Genomic DNA, 24,800 nt, shown 5'->3' on the forward strand with positions numbered 1-24,800 from the left:
ATATTTTTTAAATTGTTATCATGCGCTGTCTTTACATTTAAATGCACTATAATGTTTCTTTTTTGCTTATCAATGTATATCTTTTTATGGCATCGAAGTGTCCCGACTGTGTATGCCGCCCTGAGTCACCTTCGGGCTGATATGGGTGGGATAGAAATAATGTAAATAAATAAATAAATAAATAATATTATATAAAATATTATTTAATATTATTAGTAGCATTATATTGTATCACATTAGAATATATATATATATATATATATATATATATATATATGCTGTCGCACGCTGGCCCTGTGCATAAGACTGTAGACAGAACATAAATTCTGTGTGCCCAACGGGACGCCAGGGCTGCCTCAGATTAAAGGCCCTTGGATTTCCTTAAAACAAAGTCTTTAGATTGCTTAAAGGTTCAACAAAGTTCTTTATTAATGAAAACAAACAGGTATTTCAAGGCTTTCTTAACAGTCTATTGGCTCTCTCTCAATCTTGTCCACAGGGAACAGGCACTATCTTCATAACTGTAACTAATGGGGAAATCCTTAACTTCTAATCTGGGCAGTCTGTCTTTGCCTCTGTTGGCATGGAGCCCCTACACCCGGTACCAACTGCTTCTGGCTTCCGCGAGTGACCCTTACCAAGCAGAGCTTTGTAGGCTTCCAGGGTAAAAGAAGGAGTTCAGGTTTCAGTGATGGTTGACTGAAGTCCCTCAGCAAAGGAGCTGTAAGGCTGTACATCTTCCGGCCAAGCTGTGGGGCTGTATATCTCCCCGGCCAAGCTGTAGAAGACAAAGCTTTCTACAGGAGCTCTTGGTATTATGTCCTGCATGGAAAGCTTCTCTGTGTGGACTGAACCCAAACTGGCTCCTTTTCCCTCCAAAAACCCCAAAGGGGGCGGGACCAGGGAACCTAACTATAATTTACAGGTGGCTTGCCCTATGATTGCAGCCAAAAGAAGCCACCTATCTGCAGAGTCCCTGAAACTTAGGACTACCAAACATTAAATGCAAAGCAAACAAAATTGGAGCTCCTGGTGCAGTTGTACCTGCACAATATATATGATATTAGCATTATTATATTGCAATGTTATTGTTTCTATATATTATTATATTGTGCCTATATGTAGTATGTATATTACTGTATTTCTATTAGACAATGGAACAAATTGCAAAAAAAAGTGTATTTTCCTGTTTAATTGTGCAATGGTCACCTTGGAAGTAGCTGTTATATTTCAGAAACTTTCTTTTTTAGGCACAACTATGCTGAATTGGTGGAGACTCTATGTTATGAGGTTGCAAAGCTAGAGCCAAATGTGCTGCAGGATGATGTCTCTCCTGCACAAACAAAGTTTTGGCAGTTTAATAAACTTTCCCCGTGTTTTCATGACAGAACCAATTAGGAGCTGGCATTTATGACCCAGGAACAAAAAGCACAAACACCCTTCCAGACAACCCATAAAATGGGGTCTGTCTGAAATGCGGGGTTTATGATCCCAGGGCCAATTAAGCCCGGAATTGCAGGGACATCCAGCCTTTGAACTGGCCATAAAGCTCACACCTCTGTCTGGCTTGTCTTTTGGGAAACCTCTTAACACCAAACTGCAGCTAGTGCCGCTTTCCCTCCATTTCTACCCCTTTTGTGCGCTTTCCAAAAGATCCTTGGGAGATGTAGTTCGGAAAGACTATCTCCTGCCTTAACAAAAAGACTTTCAGAACTACACTTCCCATAATACCCTTCGAGAGCAATTGACAGCGCAATATCAGCGCTATTCCACCGCCTGGGTGCTTTGGACTTCATTTCCCAGAGTTCCTTGCTGTTGCCCGAGCTGGTTGAGGCCTCTGGGAGTTGGAGTCCAAAACAGACGCGCGAGACGACTCTCCCGAGGCGGGAGATCGTAGGAGGCGGAGCCAAACCATGTGGGCGGGGCCTACGGCTCGGTATCACTACCTAAAGGAGGCGGGATTTGGAAGAGTGCATTATATCTCGAGGGGGGGGTATATCCGAACTTCCCTCATATTCATTTTTGAAAGAAACGCGGGTTCATTTATCAAGCGAGCGGATTATATTACAAAATTAAAATTCTAGTATAGTTTTTCAGTATTATTGAAAAGATAGTAGAGACTGGCTCTTTCTTTTTTAAAATAACTATCTCTCTCCCCCCATCCTTGGAAGAAATGGTTCGCTCCGCAAAAAAAGTAATCAGAGGAGGTGGAGTTGAAAAAAGTGGGCGGGGCTTAGGGCTCGGCCTCACTACCGGTTGTTATTCCTAAAGAGGCGGGAATTGGAAGAGTCCATTTTAACAGGAAGAGGGAGGGAATTAGAAACCCTATCCGCTTTTTTTACAAACTGAGAGATCATTCGTCAAGAAAGTGGATTGTATTAGGAATTATACTTTTTATTATAGTCTGAGAGTGTCCCACCGGAGGTTGTGAAATAGATCAGATTATTTATTTTGAAACTTGTCAGTTTGACTCCCCCCCTTTTTCATCTGATGGTCCGCCCCGCAGCGCGCGCCCTGCTCCCGCGGTTTGGAATGGAATAAGTGCTTGGCGGGGGAGGGGGGCGCGCAAAGAGGGAGAGAGAGAGATCCAGAGCTGCTTTAGAAAGAAGAAGAGCCTAAGAGATTGAAGCAAGTGGACGGAACCATGGCGAAAGAAGAGGGGGAGGGAGAGGAGGAGAAGAAAAATGAAGAGGAGGAAGAGGAGAAGAAGGAGGAGGAGGAAGAGCTGAAGGTTCCCGAGGAGATGTTCAAAGATGTCAAGTTCTTCGTCGTGGGGGACATAGACCCCAAGGTACCTTCGCTTTAATCTCATTTCCCTATCCCACCCCCGTTTGCTTTGACCTCAATGGACTCTTCCACTTGATTCCTTATCTCCCCTCCCCCACGTTCTGCTGCTCTGAGCGCCTCGCGCCTTCTCTCTTTTCGACGGTTCCATTGTCCTTTTTAAAGGGGGGGGGGGAGAAGAAGGAGACACGAATAAGCTTTTAGCTCAACTGACTTGTGTATGTTTTATTATTATTCATTTTAACTGGTGTACTCGTCTTTCATTCGGACGAGCCGAGATACAGAACAAGAGGCGAAACATGACAAGTGTGACGGGGGAAAAGGCACGATGGGTTCCCCCTCTGCTCTGATTGGGTTGACAAGGCAGGTTTCGTCCCCTTTCAGGCGCCCCGCGCATGCGCAGTTCGCTTCCCTGCTGGTGGCTCTTCAGCAGTAGGCCTCTCTGCTTTTTCCTAGCAATGCAATGGAAGCCAATCCCTCACCTGGGATTGGTCACACGGGTAGCCAATGCTGAGATAATAGAGTTCCTCAGGTTCTAGTTTGCATTCATTATACTGTACAGTACAGATCATGAAGATCATGAAGTTCAACCAATGCTGAGATAGTGTTTCTGCAAACACTTAGAAACAAATGCGGTCATTGCTAATAGTCAGCTTACGAAAGCTGACTGGCACAACCTGGGGATCACAACCAGACACAGTGAAGACATCTGCCCTTGCGCTATGCTACTCTGCTGCTGAGTATGCATGCCCAGTATGGAACACATCTCATCACACTAAAACAGTGGTTGTTGTTCATTCGTTCAGTCGTCTCCGACTCTTCGTGACCTCATGGACCAGCCTACGCCAGAGCTCCCTGTCGGCCGTTACCACCCCCAGCTCCCTCAAGGTCAGTCCAGTCACTTCAAGGATGCCATCCATCCATCTTGCCCTTGGTCGGCCCCTCTTCCTTTTGCCTTCCACTTTCCCCAGCATAATTGTCTTCTCTAGGCTTTCCTGTCTCCTCATGATGTGGCCAAAGTACTTCAACTTTGTCTCTAGTATCTTTCCCTCCAGTGAGCAGTCGGGCTTTATTTCCTGGAGGATGGACTGGTTGGATCTTCTCGCAGTCCAAGGCACTCTCAGCACTTTCCTCCAACACCACAGCTCAAAAGCATCGATCTTCCTTCGCTCCGCCTTCCCTAAGGTCCAGCTCTCACATCCATAGGTGACTACAGGGAATACCATGGCTTTGACTAGGCGGATCTTTGTTGCCAGTCTGATGTCTCTACTCTTCACTATTTTATCGAGACTGGACATTGCTCTCCTCCCAAGAAGTAAGCGTCTTCTGATTTCCTGGCCACAGTCTGCATCTGCAGTAATCTTTGCACCTAGAAATACAAAGTCTGTCACGGCCTCCACGGTTTCTCCCTCTATTTTCCAGTTGTCAATCATTCTTGTTGCCATAATCTTGGTTTTTTTGACGTTTAGCTGCAACCCGGCTTTTGCGCTTTCTTCTTTCACCTTGATTAGAAGGCTCCTCAGCTCCTCCTCGCTTTCGGCCATCAGAGTGGTGTCATCTGCATATCTGAGGTTGTTAATGTTTCTTCCAGCAATTTTCACCCCAGCTTTGCATTCATCCAGCCCCGCACATCGCATGATGTGTTCTGCATACAAGTTAAAAAGGTTGGGTGAGAGGATGCAGCCTTGCCGTACGCCTTTCCCAATCTTGAACCAGTCTGTTGTTCCGTGGTCAGTTCTGACTGTTGCTACTTGGTCCTTGTACAGATTCCTCAGGAGAGAGACAAGGTGGCTTGGGATGCCCATCCCACCAAGAACTTGCCACAATTTATTATGATCCACACAGTCAAAGGCTTTAGAATAGTCAATGAAGCAGAAGTAGATGTTTTTCTGAAACTCCCTGCCTTTCTCCATTATCCAGCGGATATTGGTAATCTGGTCTCTCGTTCCTCTGCCTTTTCTAAACCCAGCTTGAACATCTGGCAACTCTCGCTCCATGTATTGCTGGAGTCTTCCTTGCAGGATCTTGAGCATTACCTTACTGGCATGAGAAATAAGGGCCACTGTACGGAAGTTTGAGCAGTCTTTCGCATTTCCCTTTTTTGGTATGGGGATATAAGTTGATTTTTTCCAGTCTGATGGCCATTCTTGTGTTTTCCATATTTGCTGGCAAATGGCATGCATCACCTTGACAGCATCATCTTTTAAGATTTTAAACAGTTCAGCTGGGATCCCATCATCTCCTGCTGCCTTGTTGTTAGCAATGCTTCTTAAGGCCCATTCAACCTCACTCCTCAGGATGTCTGGTTCTAATTCATTCACCACACCGTCAAAGCTATCCTCGATATTGTTATCCTTCCTATACAGATCTTCTGTATAGTCTCGCCACCTTCTCTTGATCTCTTCAGCTTCTGTTAGGTCCCTGCCATCTTTGTTTCTTATCATACCAATTTTTGCCTGAAATTTACCTCCAATGTTTCTAATTTTCTGGAAGAGGTCTCTTGTCCTTCCTATTCTGTTGTCTTCTTCCACTTCCATGCATTGCTTGTTTAAAAATAGTTCCTTCTCTCTTCTGGCTAACCTCTGGAATTGCGCATTTAACTGGGCATATCTCCCCTTACTATCCGTGTTTCCTTTTGCTTTCCTCCTTTCTTGGACTACTTCCAGTGTCTCAGCAGACAACCATTTTGCCTTCTTGGTTTTCTTTTTCTTTGGGACGTACTTTGTTGCCGCCTCCTGAACAATGTCGCGGACTTCTGTCCATAGTTCTTCTGGGACTCTGTTTACTAAATCTAGTCCTTCAAATCTGTTCTTCACTTCCACTGTATATTCGCTAGGAATGTTAGTGAGATCATATCTAACTGGTCTGTGTATTTTCCCTGATCTCTTTAGTTTTATTCTAAATTGGGCAATAAGAAGTTCGTGATCTGAGCTACAGTCAGCCCCAGGTCTTGTTTTCACCGACTGGATGGATGTCCGCCACCTTTGGCTGCAAAGGATGTAGTCAATCTGATTTCGGTGTTGACCATCTGGTGAGGTCCATGTATAAAGCCGTCTTTTAGGTTGTTGGAAGAGAGTATTCGTTATACACAGCGAGTTTTCCTGGCAGAATTCTATCAGCCTGCGTCCCGCTTCATTTTGTTCTCCCAGACCATGCTTGCCTGTGATCCCAGTTGTCATTTGACTTCCCACCTTGGCATTCCAGTCTCCTGTAATGAAAATAATGTCTCTTTTTGGTGTATTATCCAGTAGGTCCTGCAGATCCTCATAGAACTGATCTACTTCTGCTTCTTCAGCAGCTGTGGTTGGGGCATATATTTGGATCACTGTGATGTTGAAAGGCTTTCCTTGCACTCGAATTGAGATCATTCTGTCATTTTTTGGGTTGTATCCAAGCACCGCTTTAGCGAATTTCTTATTAATTATGAAGGCTACTCCATTTCTTCGATGTTCCTCTTGTCCGCAGTAGTAGATCTGGTGGTCATCTGATGTGAAGTGGCCCATTCCAGTCCATTTCAGTTCGCTGACCCCCAGAATGTCTATCTTTAGTCTTGACATCTCACCAATAACAACATCCAATTTGCCCTGGCTCATAGATCTTACATTCCAGGTTCCTATGGTGTGTTGATCTTTAGAGCATCGGATTCGTCGTTCCCCTCCAGTACCGTCGGCCGCTAGCCTTCCTTTCGGCTTTGAGCTAGCTGCGTCATCACATCTGGGGCTAGTTGAACTTATCCTCTGCTCCTCCCCAGTAGCATTTTGGCCATCTTCCGACCTGGGAGTCCCATCTTCCAATGGCATACCGACATATCTCTGGTTGTACTGGTCCATTTAGTTTTCTTGGCAAGGATACTGGAGTGGTTTGCCATTGCCTTCCCCAGGGATCACGCTTGGTCTGACCTCTCTGCTACAACCGTCCCGTCTTGGGTGGCCCTTCACGGTTTCGCTCATGACATCATTGAGGTGCTCAAGCTCCAGCGCCCCGACAAGGCGGTGATCCTTTGCTGGAAAACAGTGGATGTGGCTCTTAATGAGACATGCCGCATTATCATGGGGTGTCTGCGCCCCACACCACTGGAGAAATTACACTGTCTAGCCAGTATTGCACCACCTGACATCCGCCGGGAAGTAGCAGCCAATAGTGAAAGGACCAAGGCAGAGACATCTCCAGCTCATCCCCAGTTTGGGTATCAGCCAGCACGTCAACGACTTAAATCAAGACATAGTTTTCTTAAGATCTACAGAGACACTCACTGGAACACCCCAGCAAGCGAGAGTCCAAAAGTGGCAGGCCCAAACCCAACACCTCAATTCATGGGTGATACCAGATGAGAGACTCCCCCCTGGGCACTCAGAAGACTGGGCGACTTGGAAGGCACTGAACAGACTGCGCTCTGGCACCACGAGATGCAGAGCCAATCTTAAGAAACGGGGCTACAGGGTGGAATCCTCGGCATGCGAGTGCGGAGAAGAACAAACCACTGACCACCTGCTGCAATGCACCCTGAGCCCTGCCACATGCATGATGGAGGACCTCCTTGCGGCAACCCCAGAGGCACTCCAAGTGGCCAGATACTGGTCAAAGGACATTTAACCAAATACCAAATTTACAAAATCTGTGTGGTTTTTTTTCTTTCTTTTTTTTCTTTTTCTTTTTAATCTCTGTGTTTGTTTTGCTCTGTTAGAATTGTAATACAGTGGTTGCTGATGACACGATAAATAAATAAATTGCTAATAGTCAACATGGATTTATCAAAAACAAGTCATGCCAGACTCATCAGATCTCTTTCTTCGATAGAGCTACAAGCTGGGTAGATGCGGGGAATGCCGTGGATGTAGCGTACCTGGATTTCAGTAAGGCCTTCGACAAGGTCCCCCATGACCTTCTGGCAAGGAAACTAGTCCAATGTGGGCTAGGCAAAACTACAGTGAGGTGGATCTGTAATTGGTTAAATGGACAAACCCAAGGCTTCCTCTTCATCCTGGAAAGAAGTGACAAGTGGAGTGCCGCAGGGTTCCGTCCTGGGCCCGGTCCTCTTCAACATCTTTATTAATGACATAGATGAAGGGTTAGAAGGCATGATCATCAAGTTTGCAGACGACACCAAATTGGGAGGGATAGCCAATAGTCCAGAGGACAGGAGCAGGATTCAAAACGATCTTGACAGATTAGAGAGATGGGCCAAAATTAACAAAATGAGGTCCAACAGGGACAAATGCAAGGTACTCCACTTTGGCAGGAAAAACAAAATGCAAAGATATAGAATGGGGGACAATGCCTGGCTCGAGAGCAGTACGTGTGAAAAAGATCTTGGAGTCCTCGTGGACAACAAGTTAAACATGAGCCAACAATGTGATGTGGCGGCAAAAAAAGCCAATGGGATTTTGGCCTGCATCAATAGGAGCATAGTGTCTAGATCTAGGGAAGTAATGCTACCCCTCTATTCTGTTTTGGTTAGACGACACCTGGAATATTGTGTCCAGTTCTGGGCACCACAATTCAAGAGAGATATTGACAAGCTGGAATGTGTCCAGAGGAGGGCGACTAAAATGATCAAGGGTCTGGAGAACAAGCCCTATGAGGAACGGCTTAAGGAGCTGGGCATGTTTAGCCTGAAGAAGAGAAGGCTGAGAGGAGATATGATAGCCATGTATAAATATGTGAGAGAAAGCCACAGGGAGGAGGGAGCGTGAGATGTAGAGCCAATCTTGCTCTGGAATCATGAGCTGCAAAGTGGAGTCCACAACATGTGAGTGCAGAGAAGAGCAAACCACAGACCAGCTATTGCAATGCAGCCTGAGCCCTGTCACATGCACAATGGAGGACCTTCTTATAGCAACACCAGAGGCACTCCAAGTGGTCAGCTACTGGTCAAAGGACATTTAGTATAATGCCAAGTTTTAAAAATACATTACAGCTGTACCCTTGGTTTGCTTCTGATATGATAAATCAGTTTTTCTCAACTTTCCTAATGCTGCGACCCCTTAACACAGTTCTTCATTTTTATGGTTTCTCAACCATAAAATTATTCTTGTTGCTACTCCATAATTGTGCAGGTACAGCTGTACCAGGAGCTCCAATTTTGTTTTCTTTGCATTGAATGTTTGTTGTAGTCCTAAGTTTCAGGGACCCTGCAGATAGGTGGCTTCTTTTGGCTGCAATCATAGGGCAAGCCACCTGTCAATTATAGTTAGGTTCCCTGGTCCCGCCCCTTTTGCAATAAAATTTAACAGTACAACACAATTAATGTATATTATTTCAATGTTTATTTACTAGCCATCCCCTGCCACGCATTGCCAGTCTGTGTTTATTTATTTATTTTATTTATTTATTAGATGCACTTATTGACCGCCATTCTCAGCCCTTACGGGCGACTCATGGCGGTGTACAGTACACATAAAAAGACAGTTACAGAGGCCAGTATCAACAACATGTGTTTTGTGTGTGTATATATATTTATGTACATGTGTATATATGTGGTTTTGCGCATGCGTTGTAATGTATTTTTATTTTTGGCTTTTTGAGTCCCTTCCACTGTGTTATTCAGTGTTTTTATGAGTGATGGTCACTCGTTGGCTTGATAGGTGTGTTGTGTCCAAATTTGGTGTCAATTCGACCAGTGGTTTTTGAGTAATGTTAATCCCACAAACGAACATTACATTTTTATTTATATAGATGATTGTTTACAATGTTTATTTATACATTGACAGTGGTTGATTTTGTATTGTATTTTAAAATGTTGAAAGCTGCTTTGTGGGAGAAAAGTGGCATATAAATATAGATTTATTATTATTATTGTAGGGTAAAACACTAGATTTTCATTATGACAGTTTAAAGTCGTGTTAGGAATGGTGGAAAGAAAATTCAACTAGTCTATTATGTCGTTCTATTTATTTATTTCAATCTGTCACTTTATTCTGTGTCTTCTCATTGCAAGAGAATGAAAAGAAAAACTATTGTTGTCTTTCAGGTTATTCAGTTTCTGAAAGATGGCAAAGGAAAGGAAGTTTCTTATAATGCACTGGCATCACACATCATCGCAGAAGATGGAGACAATCCAGACGTGAGTGAATCTCGTGAAGTGTTTGATCTTCCAATTGTAAAGGTAAGTCTGGACAGCTGTGTAGTAAACTTCACTCATCACCCCAGTATACTTCATTGTAAGGAGGAGTGTCAGGAATATCAGTATCTTATTCCATGCACGAAACAAATGCCCTTTTTCTGCTTCTCAACCCATCTTCCCTTATGGAAAGATGGAGAGCCTGCCATTGTTTGCTATTGATATTTTTCAGCAGTTGCAGCACTTCAGCCACAGAGACACCCCAGAAGTAGTTATCCGTGGTGTGATGGGAGCTATCGGCCTCCATGGCTGAACCCTAAAAGCCAGCTGACACCACCGAAAAAAGATCCTAAGTTCAGAAATTTCCATATACAGTATATGAAGACAACAATTGCAACATTGAATGTGCTGGATTCAATTTCCTCTCCTTAGAAAATTGGAGTAGGGGTATTAGTGTCGCCAATCATCTTGTGTATAAAGACAGGATGTAGATTTCTTTTGTGTCGACACATACATGTTGTTGTATTTCCCACAGAAGATTCTAATTCTAATGTGATAGGGAGGACTTTGGCACCCTTGGCATGGGATGGTCTCACATTCTAGTTCAATTCTTCCAGGATGAGCTAGGAATATTTTGGCCAGAAATTTTTGGAATGTTTCCAGTCAGGGTAGATAATATGTCATTATAAGACATCTTTGTATATATGTGTGTATGCTTTATATTATTATTTAACTTTAATTTGTTATGCATTCATTTAATAAAGATAACTGTTGTTAGGTGGTGATGTACATTTGTTGAAAAGCACTTATCAGATTAATTTTCAAAACTTTTTAGCCTTCCTGGGTGACTTTGTCCGTTCGGTGTGGAGCTCTTCTGCCGTATCCTTTCTGGTAAAAATGTAAAGAATGTTGAGTTATCCTTACTTAAAAGTTTCACGAATGCACTAAGTGAGTATATGGAAGAGGAATTCTTGCTAAGTGAATATGTTTGCAAGTACAAGTGACGATTTATTCGTTAGTTTTTCATTTTACTGGTTTTTAAAAAATATTTGAGTGAATGGACACTGTAGTTTTTCCATATGTTGGGTTTGATTGTGAGCATTCTTAGTTTGATTTCTCTTCTTAATGACTGTGTATGCTGAATTCTATGTTAGCCTCTGTCTTTCTGACAAAATAATGTGTCAAAGCAAGGTCAACATAGGATCACAGATATAAGGCAAAGAGAAAAAAAACCAGGCTGGAAAATCCAGGAATAGACTATCTGGTTGCCCATCTTCATTCGGTGCAAAGGCAGGACTCTTAACTATAATTTTCCGGAATCAAGCTGTTTAATCGCTTTATATCAGGTATAGGTAAACCCAGACCTGGAGGTCGGATGCGGCCCCTTGGGCTCTTTTCTCAGGCCCTCCTTTCTCTCATCATCCTATCCTTCCTTCTCTCTTCCCTCCCTCCCTCCTTCTATCCTTCCTTCCCTTTTGTCTTTCCTTCTCTCTTTCCTTCTTCCCCCCATCCATCCTTCTCTTCTTTCCTTCCTTCTCTTTTTCCTTCCTCCTTTCCTCCTGGGGGATGTTTGCTGGGCGAAGAGAAGGTAGAGAGGAAATGTGAGAGGAGAGGGTAAACTGATTTTTCTCCTGCTCTTGAGACCAGGGCACAAGGGAACAATGGTTTGAAATGGCACGGAAAGAGATTTGCCTGAAAAGTCTAGGAAGAACTTCCTGAGAGTAATTGCTGTTGGAGAGTGACATAGGCTGCTTCAGAGCGTGGTGGAGTCTCCTTCCCTGGAGGCTTTTCTGCAGAGTATCAGGAGTACTTTGATTGCATCTTCATGGAAGGGGGTTGGACTGGATGGCCCTTGGGGATCTCTTCCCGCTCTAGAATTCTAGGGTATTATATCAGGAGTAGGCAATATGGGGTCTAATGGATACACTTTTTCTCTCTTGTCTGCCATGTCATCATGACCAAGACCAACCCTTTTGGCATCCAAACATTTCCCATCTTTCCTTCATTTTCTGCCTCTGAAAGAGAAGAGAAAATGGAGGAAAGGGCAGGGAGGGGGCTTGGGGAGAACCCCCTTCCTCACAACCTGACCACCCCACTCCGGCCTGCCATGTGTACCCAAGTTTGAAAGTTTGCCCGTGCCAGCTATATATAGTAGCTTCAGATGTATTGCCTTAATTTCAGTGGAATTGGATACTAGAATATTTTATGGGACAACTGCCAAAAATAGTACCTTTTTAGGTGTTTGAAAATTTCATTTGTATATTTGCCTTGACTTCATTTTGTCAGAGTAAATGGCTTTTCCCCAGAATCCTGTCAGATCTTTTTCGGCGTTGCTGCTTGTCTGTCTCAGGTAAGTTGTTCAAGCATTTAGTTAAATGTGTGTTATGAACTCCCATTTGTTTCTGAACTTTGTTTTTGTGTGTCTTCAAGTAATTTCCGGCATATGTCAGTCCTAAGGCTACCCCATTATGGAATTTTCTTCTCAAGATTTTGTCAGAGCAAGTTTTGTTTTTCACTGAACCTGAGGGAGTTTTCCTAATTAATTGGTATTAAAAGATTTTTTTTTTTGGTATTTTCTGATAGGTTTCCTCTGAAGACCGGAGTTCGCTGTGGGCCTTGATTACATTTTATGGTGGGGATTGCTGGCTCAGCCTCAATAAAAAATGCACTCATTTGATTGTGCCTGAACCAAAAGGGGTAAGTGTTTTATTATGCTTCATTGCTCTGTTTTGCTTTGCTTTGCTGGAAGCAGTTTGGCTTCTGCTAAGAGAAAGTGTGCCTTGCCTATGTTTTCAAAATGTGAAAAGCTCAGCAGTGTTTCCCTGTTGAGAAGGTTTGTCAAAATTGCCAAGGAAATTTGAAAGTTCTTGGAAGCAGAGTAGTGAGTTTTCTTGTAGTTTTTAAGAGGCTGAAAGTGAGATAAATTAACACATTTGAGTTGGGAAAGGTTCAGCCTTTTCTTTTGAATAATCATATATATATATATATGTGTGTGTGTGTGTGTGTTTAAAAAGAAGTATTTGGCTTTATGAATGTTATTGGTTTTATGGTTGCAGTGCAGAAACTGATTGTTAATTGTTTAATTGCTGCTATATTGTTTTTATTCTACTGTTATGTTGATGCTGGCATCGAATTGTGCCTTTGTAAGCCGCCCTGAGTCCCCCTCTGGGGTGAGAGGGGCGGAATAGAAGTAACCGAAATAAATAAATAAATGTTCTGACGTTGGACTGAACATGTATCTATACAGAGTGGCATTTCCTATTCAGAATGGTATAACATGGGGACAGCAGAATGAATTGAGTAGTACAGTTGCATCTGGATGTATGTTCCATCAAGGCAACTTCAGCTTTTTGTGGTTATTGTTGTAATACTTCTGCTTATCCCTACCATTTAAACTTGCAATCTGTGCTTATAGACTGAAACACTGTTCATCATTCACTGTTCATCATTCACAATTTACCTTTTCTGAATTTTTGACAATAGAATAACTGTGATTTTTGTTATTACCATTTATACTGGAGTATAAACTGAGTTTTTATCTTTTTTTTAGACTGAAAAGCCCCCCAGCTTATACTCAAGTCAAAGTTATTTATTATTATTAGCCCCCACCCACAACTTATACTCAAGTCAAAGTTATTTATTATTATTATTATTATTATTATTATTATTATTATTATTTTGTTGTTGTTGTTGTTGTTGTTATTATATTTTTATAGAGGGAACTAGAGAGCGTGTGGCGTTCGGAACCGAGCGAGTCAAACCGAGCACGGTTTGTGTCCTTTCTTAGGGCATATGCCGCGGCAATAAAGACCGCAAAGAAAACTTTCTTTGCGGCCACTATTGCGTCTGCAAAGAACCGTCCGGCGGAGCTGTTTCGGATTGTCAGAGGTCTTTTAACTCCCCCTACCTCAGGTGGGAGCCCTGACAATTCGGTCGCGCGCTGTGAAGCATTTGCTCGGTTCTTCGCAGACAAAGTCGCCTTGATCCGTTCTGGGCTGGACGCCGCGTTAGATGCAGACTCTGTGGATGTAACGAGAGCACCTGCTTGTCCTATTTTGTTGGATTCTTTTCAGTTTGTGAAACCCGAGGATGTGGACAAGATACTTGGAGGAATGAGGCCCACCACGTCCATCCTAGACCCCTGCCCATCCTGGCTTCTGAGAGAGGCCAGAGGGGGATTGGCCGAGTGGGTAACAGTGGTGGTGAATGCCTCCCTTCGGGAAGGCAAGATTCCAGCGAGCCTAAAACAGGCTATTATAAAGCCGCTGTTGAAGAAGCCATCACTGGACCCCACTAAATTGGACAACTTTCGGCCTGTTTCCAATCTCCCCTTTTTGGGCAAAGTCATGGAAAGCGTGGTGGCCTCACAACTCCAGGTATTCTTGAGAGACACGGATTATCTGGATCCGGCACAGTCTGGTTTCAGACCGGGGCATGGTACCGAGACGGTCTTGGTCGCCTTAGTGGATGATCTCCGCCGGGAGCTAGACAGGGGGAGTGTGTCCCTGTTGGTGCTCCTGGACTTCTCAGCGGCCTTCGATACTGTCGACCACGGTATCCTTCTGGGGCGCCTTGCGGAAATGGGTCTTGGAGGCATTGCTTTGCGGTGGCTCCGGTCATTTCTGGAGGGTCGCACCCAGAAGGTGTCATTGGGGGACTCCTGTTCCGCACCACAACCTTTGACTTGTGGGGTGCCACAGGGTTCCATACTGTCCCCCATGCTGTTTAACATCTACATGAAGCCGCTGGGTGAGATCATCCGGAGTTTCGGGGTGCGGTGTCATCTGTACGCAGATGATGTCCAACTCTGTCACTCCTTCCCACCTGCTACTAAGGAGGCTGTCGAGGTCCTGAACCGGTGCCTGGCCGCTGTAACGGTCTGGATGAGGGCGAACAAACTGAAACTAAATCCAGACAAGACAGCTTGGGTGTGACCCTGGACTCATCGTTGAGCCTGGATCCCCAGGTTTCAGCGGTGACCAGGGGAGCATTTGCACAGCTTAGGCTCGTGCGCCAGCTGCGCCCGTATCTCGGGAAGTCTGACTTGGCCACGGTGGTACACGCTCTTGTCACATCCCGCCTGGATTACTGCAACGCTCTCTACGTGGGGCTGCCCTTGAAGACGGCCCGGAAGCTTCAGCTGGTCCAGCGTGCGGCAGCCATGTTACTAACTGGAGCGGGTAGCAGGGAGCACACAACGCCCTTGTTGTCCCAGCTTCACTGGCTGCCAATTTGCTACCGGACCCAATTCAAGGTGCTGGTCTTGGCCTACAAAGCCCTAAACGGTTCCGGCCCAAAATACCTTTCAGACCGCATCTTGGCCTACGAGCCCACGAGGACCTTGAGATCGTCTGGGGAGGCCCTTCTCTCGATCCCGCCTGCATCACAGGCACGGCTGGCGGGGACGAGGGAGAGGGCCTTCTCGGTGGTGGCCCCCCGGCTGTGGAACACTCTCCCGGCACACATCAGACAGGCGCCCTCCCTCATGTCCTTTCGAAAAAGCCTTAAGACCTGGCTGTTCGAGAGGGCATTTAATTAAGTGCTAAGCAACAACATTACGGTAATGAGAACTGGAATGGTATAAGGAAAATGAGACTGGCTATGATTCTACTAAGAGACGAAGCGGATTTTTATGTAGTTTGTATTTGTTGTATAGTCATATGTTGTTGAGACTGGCCTCTGTAACTGTCTTTTTATGTGTACTGTACACCGCCATGAGTCGCCCGTAAGGGCTGAGAATGGCGGTCAATAAGTGCATCTAATAATAATAATAATAATAATTTATTATTTCACTCTATTTTTATTACTATTGCAACATTTACATTATTTTACTCTATTATTTTTATTACATTTTATGACATTTATTGTTTTACTCTATTTATTATTATTATATTTATTATTTTACTCTATTTATTATTGTTATTATTATATTTATTATTTTACTCTATTATTACTGTTATTATTACATTTCCATTATTTTTATTCTATTATTATTATTATTATTATTATTATTATTATTATTACATTTATTATTTTACTCTGTTTATTATTATTGGAAGGATACATAAGTGCAGTTACATTGAAGAAGGTTAGAAGAATGGTTTGATCAGAGTTGGACAGTCTTATCTTAAATTAAGTTTTACGTAAATATACAAAAACATTTAATCTGCTGATCCCTCAATCAATGTAATTTTTATTTTGAAATTTACCAGTAGCTGCTGCATTTCCCACTCTCAGCTTATACTTGAGTCAATACATTTTCCCAGTTTTTTGTGGTAAAATTAGGTGCCTTGGCTTATATTTGGCTTGGCTTATACTAGAGTATATATGGTATCTATTAAAAGTTTAATTTATTACTTTTCAGCCCACAAGGGGATTTTGTTCATCATAAGGTGATGCATAATAGGTAGAAACAAATTAAAAACAGTTGCAACACTTCAGGACCAATTGATATACTAAATACTGTAGTTTTTGGTAATGAAAACTTCTCCAGGAAGAGTTGCTTGGATACCTACTGTTTTAGAATTTCCTCACACATAGGAATTAGTTTTTCATCCTTAAAGACCAACTAGAAATGCACTAATATGTGACAATTGAAAGAACAACAGGTTAGAAACTCAGAGGGTGTTGGACTGATTTGTCGTATTAACATACTTTAGTATCTTCTTTAAAAAATAATATATATATAATTCATATTAAGAAATGTGTCATCTAAAAAACCAGATGAGTAGCTGTGCTGATATAATATAGTCTTTAAAATAAATTTAAAGTTTCCTGAAATTGTATCACAAGCCAGCAAGTATTTTTCATCAGACATACTTTCTCTATCACGTGTAGTTTTTGTGATGAGGCTAATTGAATAATTAATGCATTTACGCACTGATCTGACTTAGATTCTATTGATATCAGTGTGTAAATACACTAAATATTCGATTAGCCTCATCGCAAAAACTACACGCGATAGGGAAAAAATAAACACAGATTTTAATTTGGCGCAAAAACTCTATAAGAATGACCTAAAATTATATCTGTTGAGAAATAATTATTGGCTTGTGGTTAACTAGATTCTGTTGATATCAGTGTGTAAATGCATTAATTATTCGATTAGCCTCATCGCAAAAACTACAGATGATAGAGAAAGAATAAACACAGATCTTAATTCAGCGCAAAAACATTATAAGGATGATCTAAAATTATATCTGATGAAAAATACTTGTTGGCTTGTGGTTAATTGGATTCTATTGATATCAGTGCGTAAATGCATTAATTATTTGATTAGACACCTTGCAAAAACTAAGCGTGATAGAGAAAAAATAAACACAGATCTTAATTCAGCGCAGAAACATTATAATAATGAACTAAAATTATATCTGATGAAAAATACTTGTTGGGTTGTGGTTAATTGGATTCTATTGATATCAGTGCATAAATGCATTAATTATTTGATTAGACACCTTGCTAAAACTACGCCTGATACAGAAAAAATAAACACAGATCTGAATTCAACACAAAAAAACTCTATGATCTGATGAAAATTATATCTGATGAAAAATACTTGTTGACTTATCTTACATGAATGTGATGTGAAATGTGCAGACTTTACAGTAGTCTGCTGTAATGTCCCATTTGTCATATTTTAAAAATTCGATGTGATGGGGGAAAAAAGACATATTTAAAATCAGCATAAAATTGATTTAAACTGTGCTACTCTAATTTCTGATGATTACAAAAAGTTTGATTTTGTTGGCTTGTGTAAATTTTTTTCCAACTGTAATTGCAGTTCGACTTCTTGTTCTTCCCAGGAAAAATTTGAATGCGCCTATAAACAAGAGAACATCAAAATTGTGACTCCCGACTGGGTTTTAGATTCTATAGCCGATAAAACAAAAAAAGACGAGGCTCCTTATCATCCCCGACTCATTATATATGAGGAGGAAGAGGAGGAGGAGGAAGAGGAAGAAAACGAAGAGCAATATTCACCAAATGAAGGGAGTACAGATGAAAAATTATCAAGTCCAGCATCTTCTCGAGAAGGATCTCCTTTAGGTGACCAAGCTTTTTCTCCTAAATCCGTTGCTGCTGACAAAACAAAAGGAGAATTGATGTTTGATGATTCATCAGACTCTTCTCCTGAAAAACATGAAAGGAACTTAAACTGGACTCCTGCTGAAGTTCCACAGACTGCTCCAGCAAAGTGTAGATTGCCGTCGGGGAAGGATTCGGGTTTGATTAACTTGTGTGCCAATGTCCCACCGGTTCCAGGCAATATTTTGTCCTCTGAGATCAGGAGTAATATAATGACATCGGTACAAAATCCCACAAGCTCCGGGCGTCCAGAAATGATGGCAACATGGAGTCCAGCGGTACGGACGCTGCGAAATATTACTAATAATGCTGATATTCAGCAGGTTAATAGGCCATCAAACGTAGCACATGTAAGTATAGCACCCTTTGTTTGAAAGTGAATTAATTCTATTTCATTACCATAGATATGAACACAGGCAGTCCCCGAGTTGCAAACATCTGACTTACAAACCACTCACAGTTAAGAACAAGGATGAGACAACAGGAAGTGAGAGAAATCTGTGGCATAATCTATATAAATAAAAATGTAATGTTCGCTTGTGGATTAACAGAACTCAGAAACCACTGGACGAATTGACACCAAATTTGGACACAAGTTATCTATTAAGCAATCTATGTCCTTCACTCAAAAAAGATACCTATATTCCTATAATATCTATGTCTATAATAATAATATCTATATACATGTATAATAATATGTATACATCTATAATAATAATAGCTATATAATATCAATAATAATATCTATATGCCTATAATAATATCTATAGGTCTGTAATAATATCCATACATCTGTTGCCTGTTTTTGCTTGAAAGATGTTTAGCCCTGTGCTCCTTCTATTTTTTATCAGTTTTATACTAATTCATGCAATGCTTTGAGTCCCCCCAGGGGTGAGAAAGGAGGTATATAAATACTGTAAATACTAATAATAAAATTTTGATATGAAATTAAAAAAAAATCAATAATAATAATACCTATATACCTTTGATAATAATATTTGTGTCTATAATAATAAGATCTATATGCCTATAATAATATCTATATGTCTATAATAATAATAATAATAATAATACCTATATAATATCTTTGAACTGGTTTATATGGCAGTGTGGACTCAGGTAACCCAGGGCGCTTCCACACATCCATATAACACTTTGGCCTCAAGGAGACTGAAAAGGGGCCTATATTAGGTTGACACTTTGCCACTTTAGTTGTGTATTGATAGCTTAGAAACCAGCTCTTTCTCTTTTCTTTCTTTCCCATTTGTCCACAGTGGGCCACAGCAACGCGTGGCCAGGTATAGTTAGTGTAAAATAAACCACGTGTAGTTCACATTTGATGAGCCCACACACTTCCTTGCCAGAGAAAGAAGAAATGCCACGCAGATTAATAATCAAGAACAAGTAGTTTACTCTTCGTAGTTCCGAACAACATATGTACAGTGTGATCAGTTACATCAACTCACATAATATGCTTTTATGAGAGATTTAAAATAGTCTTTCTTTGTTCATGTGGATAAACTCCTTCAGCAGTTTATGAAGTGAAAGCACACTCCAAACTCTGTCTTTCTCTGCTTCTCTCTGTGCTTCTCTCTGAGCACCGGCATAGCTCAAGCCTGAACAAAAATGTAACAGTAACCAAAAGTCCCAGGCTTAGCCATCTCCCTGCATGAAGCTCAACCAATCAGCTTCATGCATCTTATTTTACAACTGACACACACACACTAACCGATTTCTTGCTTGCTCCAACAAAATCTACCCCTAGGAAGGGAAATTCACTCCTGGAAGAGTTATCCTGGGGAAAAGGTGTCTCAACTGAAGCTTTATCTCCAATCCTTGTTCCCACAACAAGCCACATTTTTCAAAATCCAATTCTCACAAGGACAGAAAGTGAAGTGAAATCTTCTGAATAGGGACACAGACAGCAAAACAAACACTACAGGTGTGTCAACCCTCTGCTGTATATATCTGGAGTTACAGTAGAAAAATATCTACCTGTTCTGACTTACATACAAATTCAGCTTAAGAACAAACCTATAGAATTTATCTCATTCATAACTTGGGGACTGCCTGTAACATATTGAACCTAAGAAGTGCACTTTGCTTCCTGTTCCAATATTGCTTATATATATTTTAAAGATTCTGAATTAAGTTGATCTTTATACTAATGGAGATTGCTTATTACTAATGACAATTTTCAGTTTAGACACTGTCCTGTTAGATTTGGGGGGGGGGGATATTTGATATTTACATAGCTACAATACATCTCCCATCAAATCCCACCCCTTGTCTTTGCTACATTATCCTGAAACTCACATTCATATGGATTTATCCAATCTTAACTTTTTAAACCAGTTGTAACCTACGCAATCATTTTAATCTCCTTGAGTTATTGTATTGTTTTAAACACCTTTAAGTGGTATTGTATACTATCTTGAAGTCCTACAACGTAGTGTAGAATTTAATTATTTTCAGTTGTCATTGCCATAATATAATCCTCTCAGTCACTTCACTGCCTATATGGTACATTGCTTGTGGTGTGGAAGTGTAGAAATGAAATGTAGGCTTTGGTAGTATCATATATAAACAGCAGATTTGTAGCAAAATTTTGAATTCAGTTAGATAATATTTATTAGTCCTGTTTGGTTTATCTTTATTTGAGGGAAGAAAGTGTTGTTGTAGGACTCTTCTTTTTATAATAATGTAATCTGCAGATAGGATTGCACCATTAGAAAGGTTCCTTCCTACTGCTTGTTCAACTTCTTTCTAGCTGTCACTAGTTTCCCCATTAATCTACATTAATCCCCTTTCAATAAGGAGGAATGACACATTCAGCAAAGCTGATCATAAGTTTGCTAAATATTGTACTATTTATTTGCAGCATTTATATTCCACCCTTCTCACCCCGAAGGGGTTACAGGGGGACATCACAGAACACATTTATGGCAAACATTCAATGCCAATTATACAGTGACAAGACAGACAATAGATAGAGGTATTATATAGGTTTCCCCCCATCTTTTGGCATCTTTGGAGGCTGTGCTCAGTTCCCGCCACAGGGGGTGCTGTTGCTCCATCACCTTGCTGAAGAGCTTTTTTCTTAAACTTTTCTGATCGAAACACAGTATCTAAAATGCCTCCCCACTTAATACGGTTCTGATTTTATCTACTACATTGCTGTTTTCAATCTGCTAGGTGGGTAGGGAGCTGGGCTGAAGATCAGGAGCTCACCCTGACCCAGCTTCGAATTTTCAACTTTTTAGTTGGCAAGATTTACTGCAGCGGCAGTTGGTGTTTAACCTGTGCTAAAGCCGACCCACTACTCCACTCATTCTCACTACTTCTGGAAGGCCAATAATATATCCTTCACATCCTTGTCAACGGCGTTCCAGGAAATCATGCTGGCCACATGACCTTGGAGGTGTCTACGGACAACGCTGGCTCTTCGGCTTAGAAATAGAGATGAGCACCACACCCCAGAGTCGGAAACGACTGGACTTAACGTCAGGGGACAACCTTTACCTTTACCTATCCTTGTCAACAATGTTATTTGTGATAGTACACATGATCAGAGGCTGCACTGCATCTCTTGCCTTTACTTGGCATGAAAGTTCCAGAGAAAGCAGGAATATCCATGTTTAGAAGTGGTTAGGAATATATGTGGTCTGAATTTCCTTGTTTGGGGGAAGGTACAGCCTTATAACCTTGGGCCTTGGTTTTAAATAATCTTCTCTTTTTAAGAAAATCAAATCCTATATTGTATATTTCATCAGTTCTCTCTTTTAAGTTTTGTAGAATAATAATGTCTTGTGGAATAACTTCATGCTCCTCCATGTAAAAGATCATTTTAATGAAATATGACCCTAAGGTCTTGTAGGAATTCCTAGTAGGTATCTAGAGCAGAGCAGAGTGCAGTGTAGTCAGTACTTTATATGCGTTTACGGTAGGAAACAGAAGAGAAAATATGCAGGATGCTTTATTATTTATTTATTTATTTATTTATTTAATTTTATTTACAGTATTTGTATACCGCTTTTCTCACCCTGAGAGGGAATCATAGCGGTTTACACATAAGTAATGGCAAAAATTCAATGCCAGCACAAACATTTACAATTATACACTACAATTAGACATAAATTAAAATTTAAAAATACATCCATGAGCAATAAAACAATCATTAAAACAATAAAACAGTCTCGTCCGTCGAATCGCCGTTCAAGTCATTGTCTTTCTGAAATGCTGCATACATTTACTTCTACTGCCCGAAGGCCTGGTCCCAAAACCATGATTTTAATTTTTTTCTAAAAGCCAGGAGGGAGGGAGCGGATCTTACCTCACTTGGGAGTGTGTTCCATAGGCGGGGAGCTACAGCCGAGAAGGCCCTGTCTCTTGTCCCTGCCAGGTGCATCTGTGCTGTTGACGGAAGTGAGAACAGGGCCTCCCCGGATGATCTTAGATTACGAGGTGGGACGTAGGGGTGGATGCGTTCGGACAAGTAAGCTGGGCAGAACCGTATAGAGCTTTGATAAGATTAAAACAAGGTAAAACCTCGCTTTTATTGTTGCAGGTAACCCAGCTCAGATAAGAGAGTAGTTAGACAAAATAAAGTTATCTAACATTGGTAGAAGAGTCCATAATGGTGGCGCTGATGTATCTGTAGAGAAGCCTCACGGTGCTCCCTTCTCAAACAAAGAATAAGAAGCACTCTTAAGCAGGCATGCGCAAATTTCGACCCTCCAAAACACCCGGAGAGCTGAAGTTTGCCCATGCCTGTTCTAAAGACTTCTAAGAAGAAGGGAGATGTGACCTCTTCATATAGAGAAGAGGCAAAAAACATCTTGAATTAAATAGAGGTGAAAAACAAGACAGCAGGCATGTTGCTCAGGTTTCCCTCTGCCCTTAATTGCTCTATACAAGTGCTAATGCGTCTTCACTTCTAACAGGCTTTATACTCTTGCATTTTTAAGGAGACATCCCTTACAAAGATTCTTGTTGGTTTCTTTTGGGTAGATCTTGCAGTCACTTTCAGCACCTACGAAAACCTTGGAGCAGCAGGTAAACCACAGCCAACAGCAGGGACATTCAAATGCAGTCTTGCTTAGCCAGGTTAAACTGGCCCCAGAAACACACTTATTGCAACAGCAGCACCAACCACAACAGCACCAACCTCAGCAGCAGCAACAGCAGCAGCAACAACAACAGCAGCAGCAGCACCACCCCCTCTTACATCTTCAGCCCCAGCATATCATGCAGTTGCAACAACAACAACAACCCCAGCAACCTCAGATTACGCAGCAGCCTTTCTCACAGCAGCCTCATCAGTTTGTCCAGCAGCAGCAACAGCAGCAGCAAGTTCATCAGCACCAGTTTTCCCAGCAACAGCTTCAGTTTCCTCCACAACAGCTGCATCCGCAACAACAGCTGCATCGGCCTCAGCAACAGTTGCAGTTTCAGCAGCAGCAGCATGCCTTGCAGCAGCAGTTGCATCAACTACAACAGCAACAATTGCAACAGCAGCAGTTGCAAATGCAGCAGCAAAACCTCCAACAACTGCAGCAGCAGCAGCATCAACAACAGCAGCAACAGATGCAACAACTACAGCAGCAACATTTGCAGCGCATGCAGCAGCAGCAGCAGATGCAAAACCAGGCATCGCAACACCTGACTCAGGCACCTCAGACTCAGACACTACAACAGCATCAGGTTTCCATTCAGCAGGCGCAGCATTTACAGCACCCGCAGCAGCAACAACAGCAGCAGCAGCAGCTTCAGCCACATCAGCTATTTGGACATGATCCATCTGTGGAGGGTTCGTAATCCATCTTGTTATGAGCAGTGGATGAAGTCTTAGATTATTTGTTTTAGGCAACTTTAATAATAATAATAATAATAATTATTAATCTTTATTTATACCCCGCTACCATCTCCCCAAGGGACTCGGTGCGGCTTACATGAGGCCAAGCCCACAGTACATCAATAAACAAAAGCAATAACAAAAACGGTCAATACAATACAATTAATATAAATCACATAAACAATAAACCATAAACAGTAACACACAAGCATTTAAAAACCCATGGCCTGGCCAAATTTAATAGTTTAAAATTTAAAAATAACGCTGGGCATGAAAAAGGTAGGATATAACTGATATAGGGTTTTCAAAGAGAGATGAGGGAACGCAGTCAGTCCTAAATCAATGGTAAAGTGCATTTTGAGGGCATATTGTTTTCCTTATTCTGGGAAGGCACACTGGAACAACCACCTTTTCAGGCTCCTCCTAAAGACTGCCAGAATTGGGGCATGTCTGATGTCCTTGGGGAGTGAGTTCCAGAGTTGGGGGGCCACCACCGAGAAGGCCCTCTCTCTCGTCCCCACCAATTGCGCCTGCGAAGGAGGTAGGAGCGCGAGCAGGGCCTCTCCAGATGAGATTGTGTGGGTTCATACACAGAAATGCGGTCACGCAGGTAGGCGGGTCCCAAACCGTTCAGGGCTTTGTAGGTAAGAACCTGCACCTTGAATTGGGACCGGAAAATGAACGGCAGCCAGTGGAGCTCCTTAAACTTTCTATTTTTGAACTGTTTTTTAAACATGAAAGTTTTAAAATACATTTAAAATTACAAAGATTAAAAACAAAAAAGAAACAAATACAATATAAGGAAAAATTTAAAAATACAGAGAAAAAGTAAAGAGAAAACAAAACTTACAATCTTCATGTTGGTGATTATGTATACATCAGTTATTCATGCCTCCCTTGCCAAAATGTCCACATAATCCCTTCTTTCATGTGATAAAATGTCCCTTTTAGTTGTTCACATTTCCAACGTGCATTAGACACCCCTTTATATATTCCATTTTTCCTGTTTTGTAACTA

The 24,800-nt window shown here is 41.8% G+C and overlaps 1 protein-coding gene across 1 annotated transcript in view; it reads left to right on the top strand.

Moving 5' to 3' along the window:
- Positions 1-2,458: 2,458 nt before the first annotated feature.
- Positions 2,459-24,800, top strand: part of PAXIP1 (PAX interacting protein 1) — a 46,279-nt gene continuing 23,937 nt past the window's right edge. Inside the window, exons 1-7 of the mRNA XM_060782593.2 lie at positions 2,459-2,791; positions 9,755-9,889; positions 10,680-10,723; positions 12,131-12,194; positions 12,428-12,541; positions 17,647-18,279; positions 22,940-23,738. Of these exons, the coding sequence (XP_060638576.2) occupies positions 2,645-2,791; positions 9,755-9,889; positions 10,680-10,723; positions 12,131-12,194; positions 12,428-12,541; positions 17,647-18,279; positions 22,940-23,738 (1,936 nt within the window). The 5' untranslated portion in view covers positions 2,459-2,644. The remainder of the gene's footprint in view (positions 2,792-9,754; positions 9,890-10,679; positions 10,724-12,130; positions 12,195-12,427; positions 12,542-17,646; positions 18,280-22,939; positions 23,739-24,800) is intronic.

The sequence above is a fragment of the Anolis sagrei genome, chromosome 6 (assembly GCF_037176765.1).
Source record: "Anolis sagrei isolate rAnoSag1 chromosome 6, rAnoSag1.mat, whole genome shotgun sequence".
Taxonomy (NCBI): Eukaryota; Metazoa; Chordata; class Lepidosauria; order Squamata; family Dactyloidae; genus Anolis; species Anolis sagrei.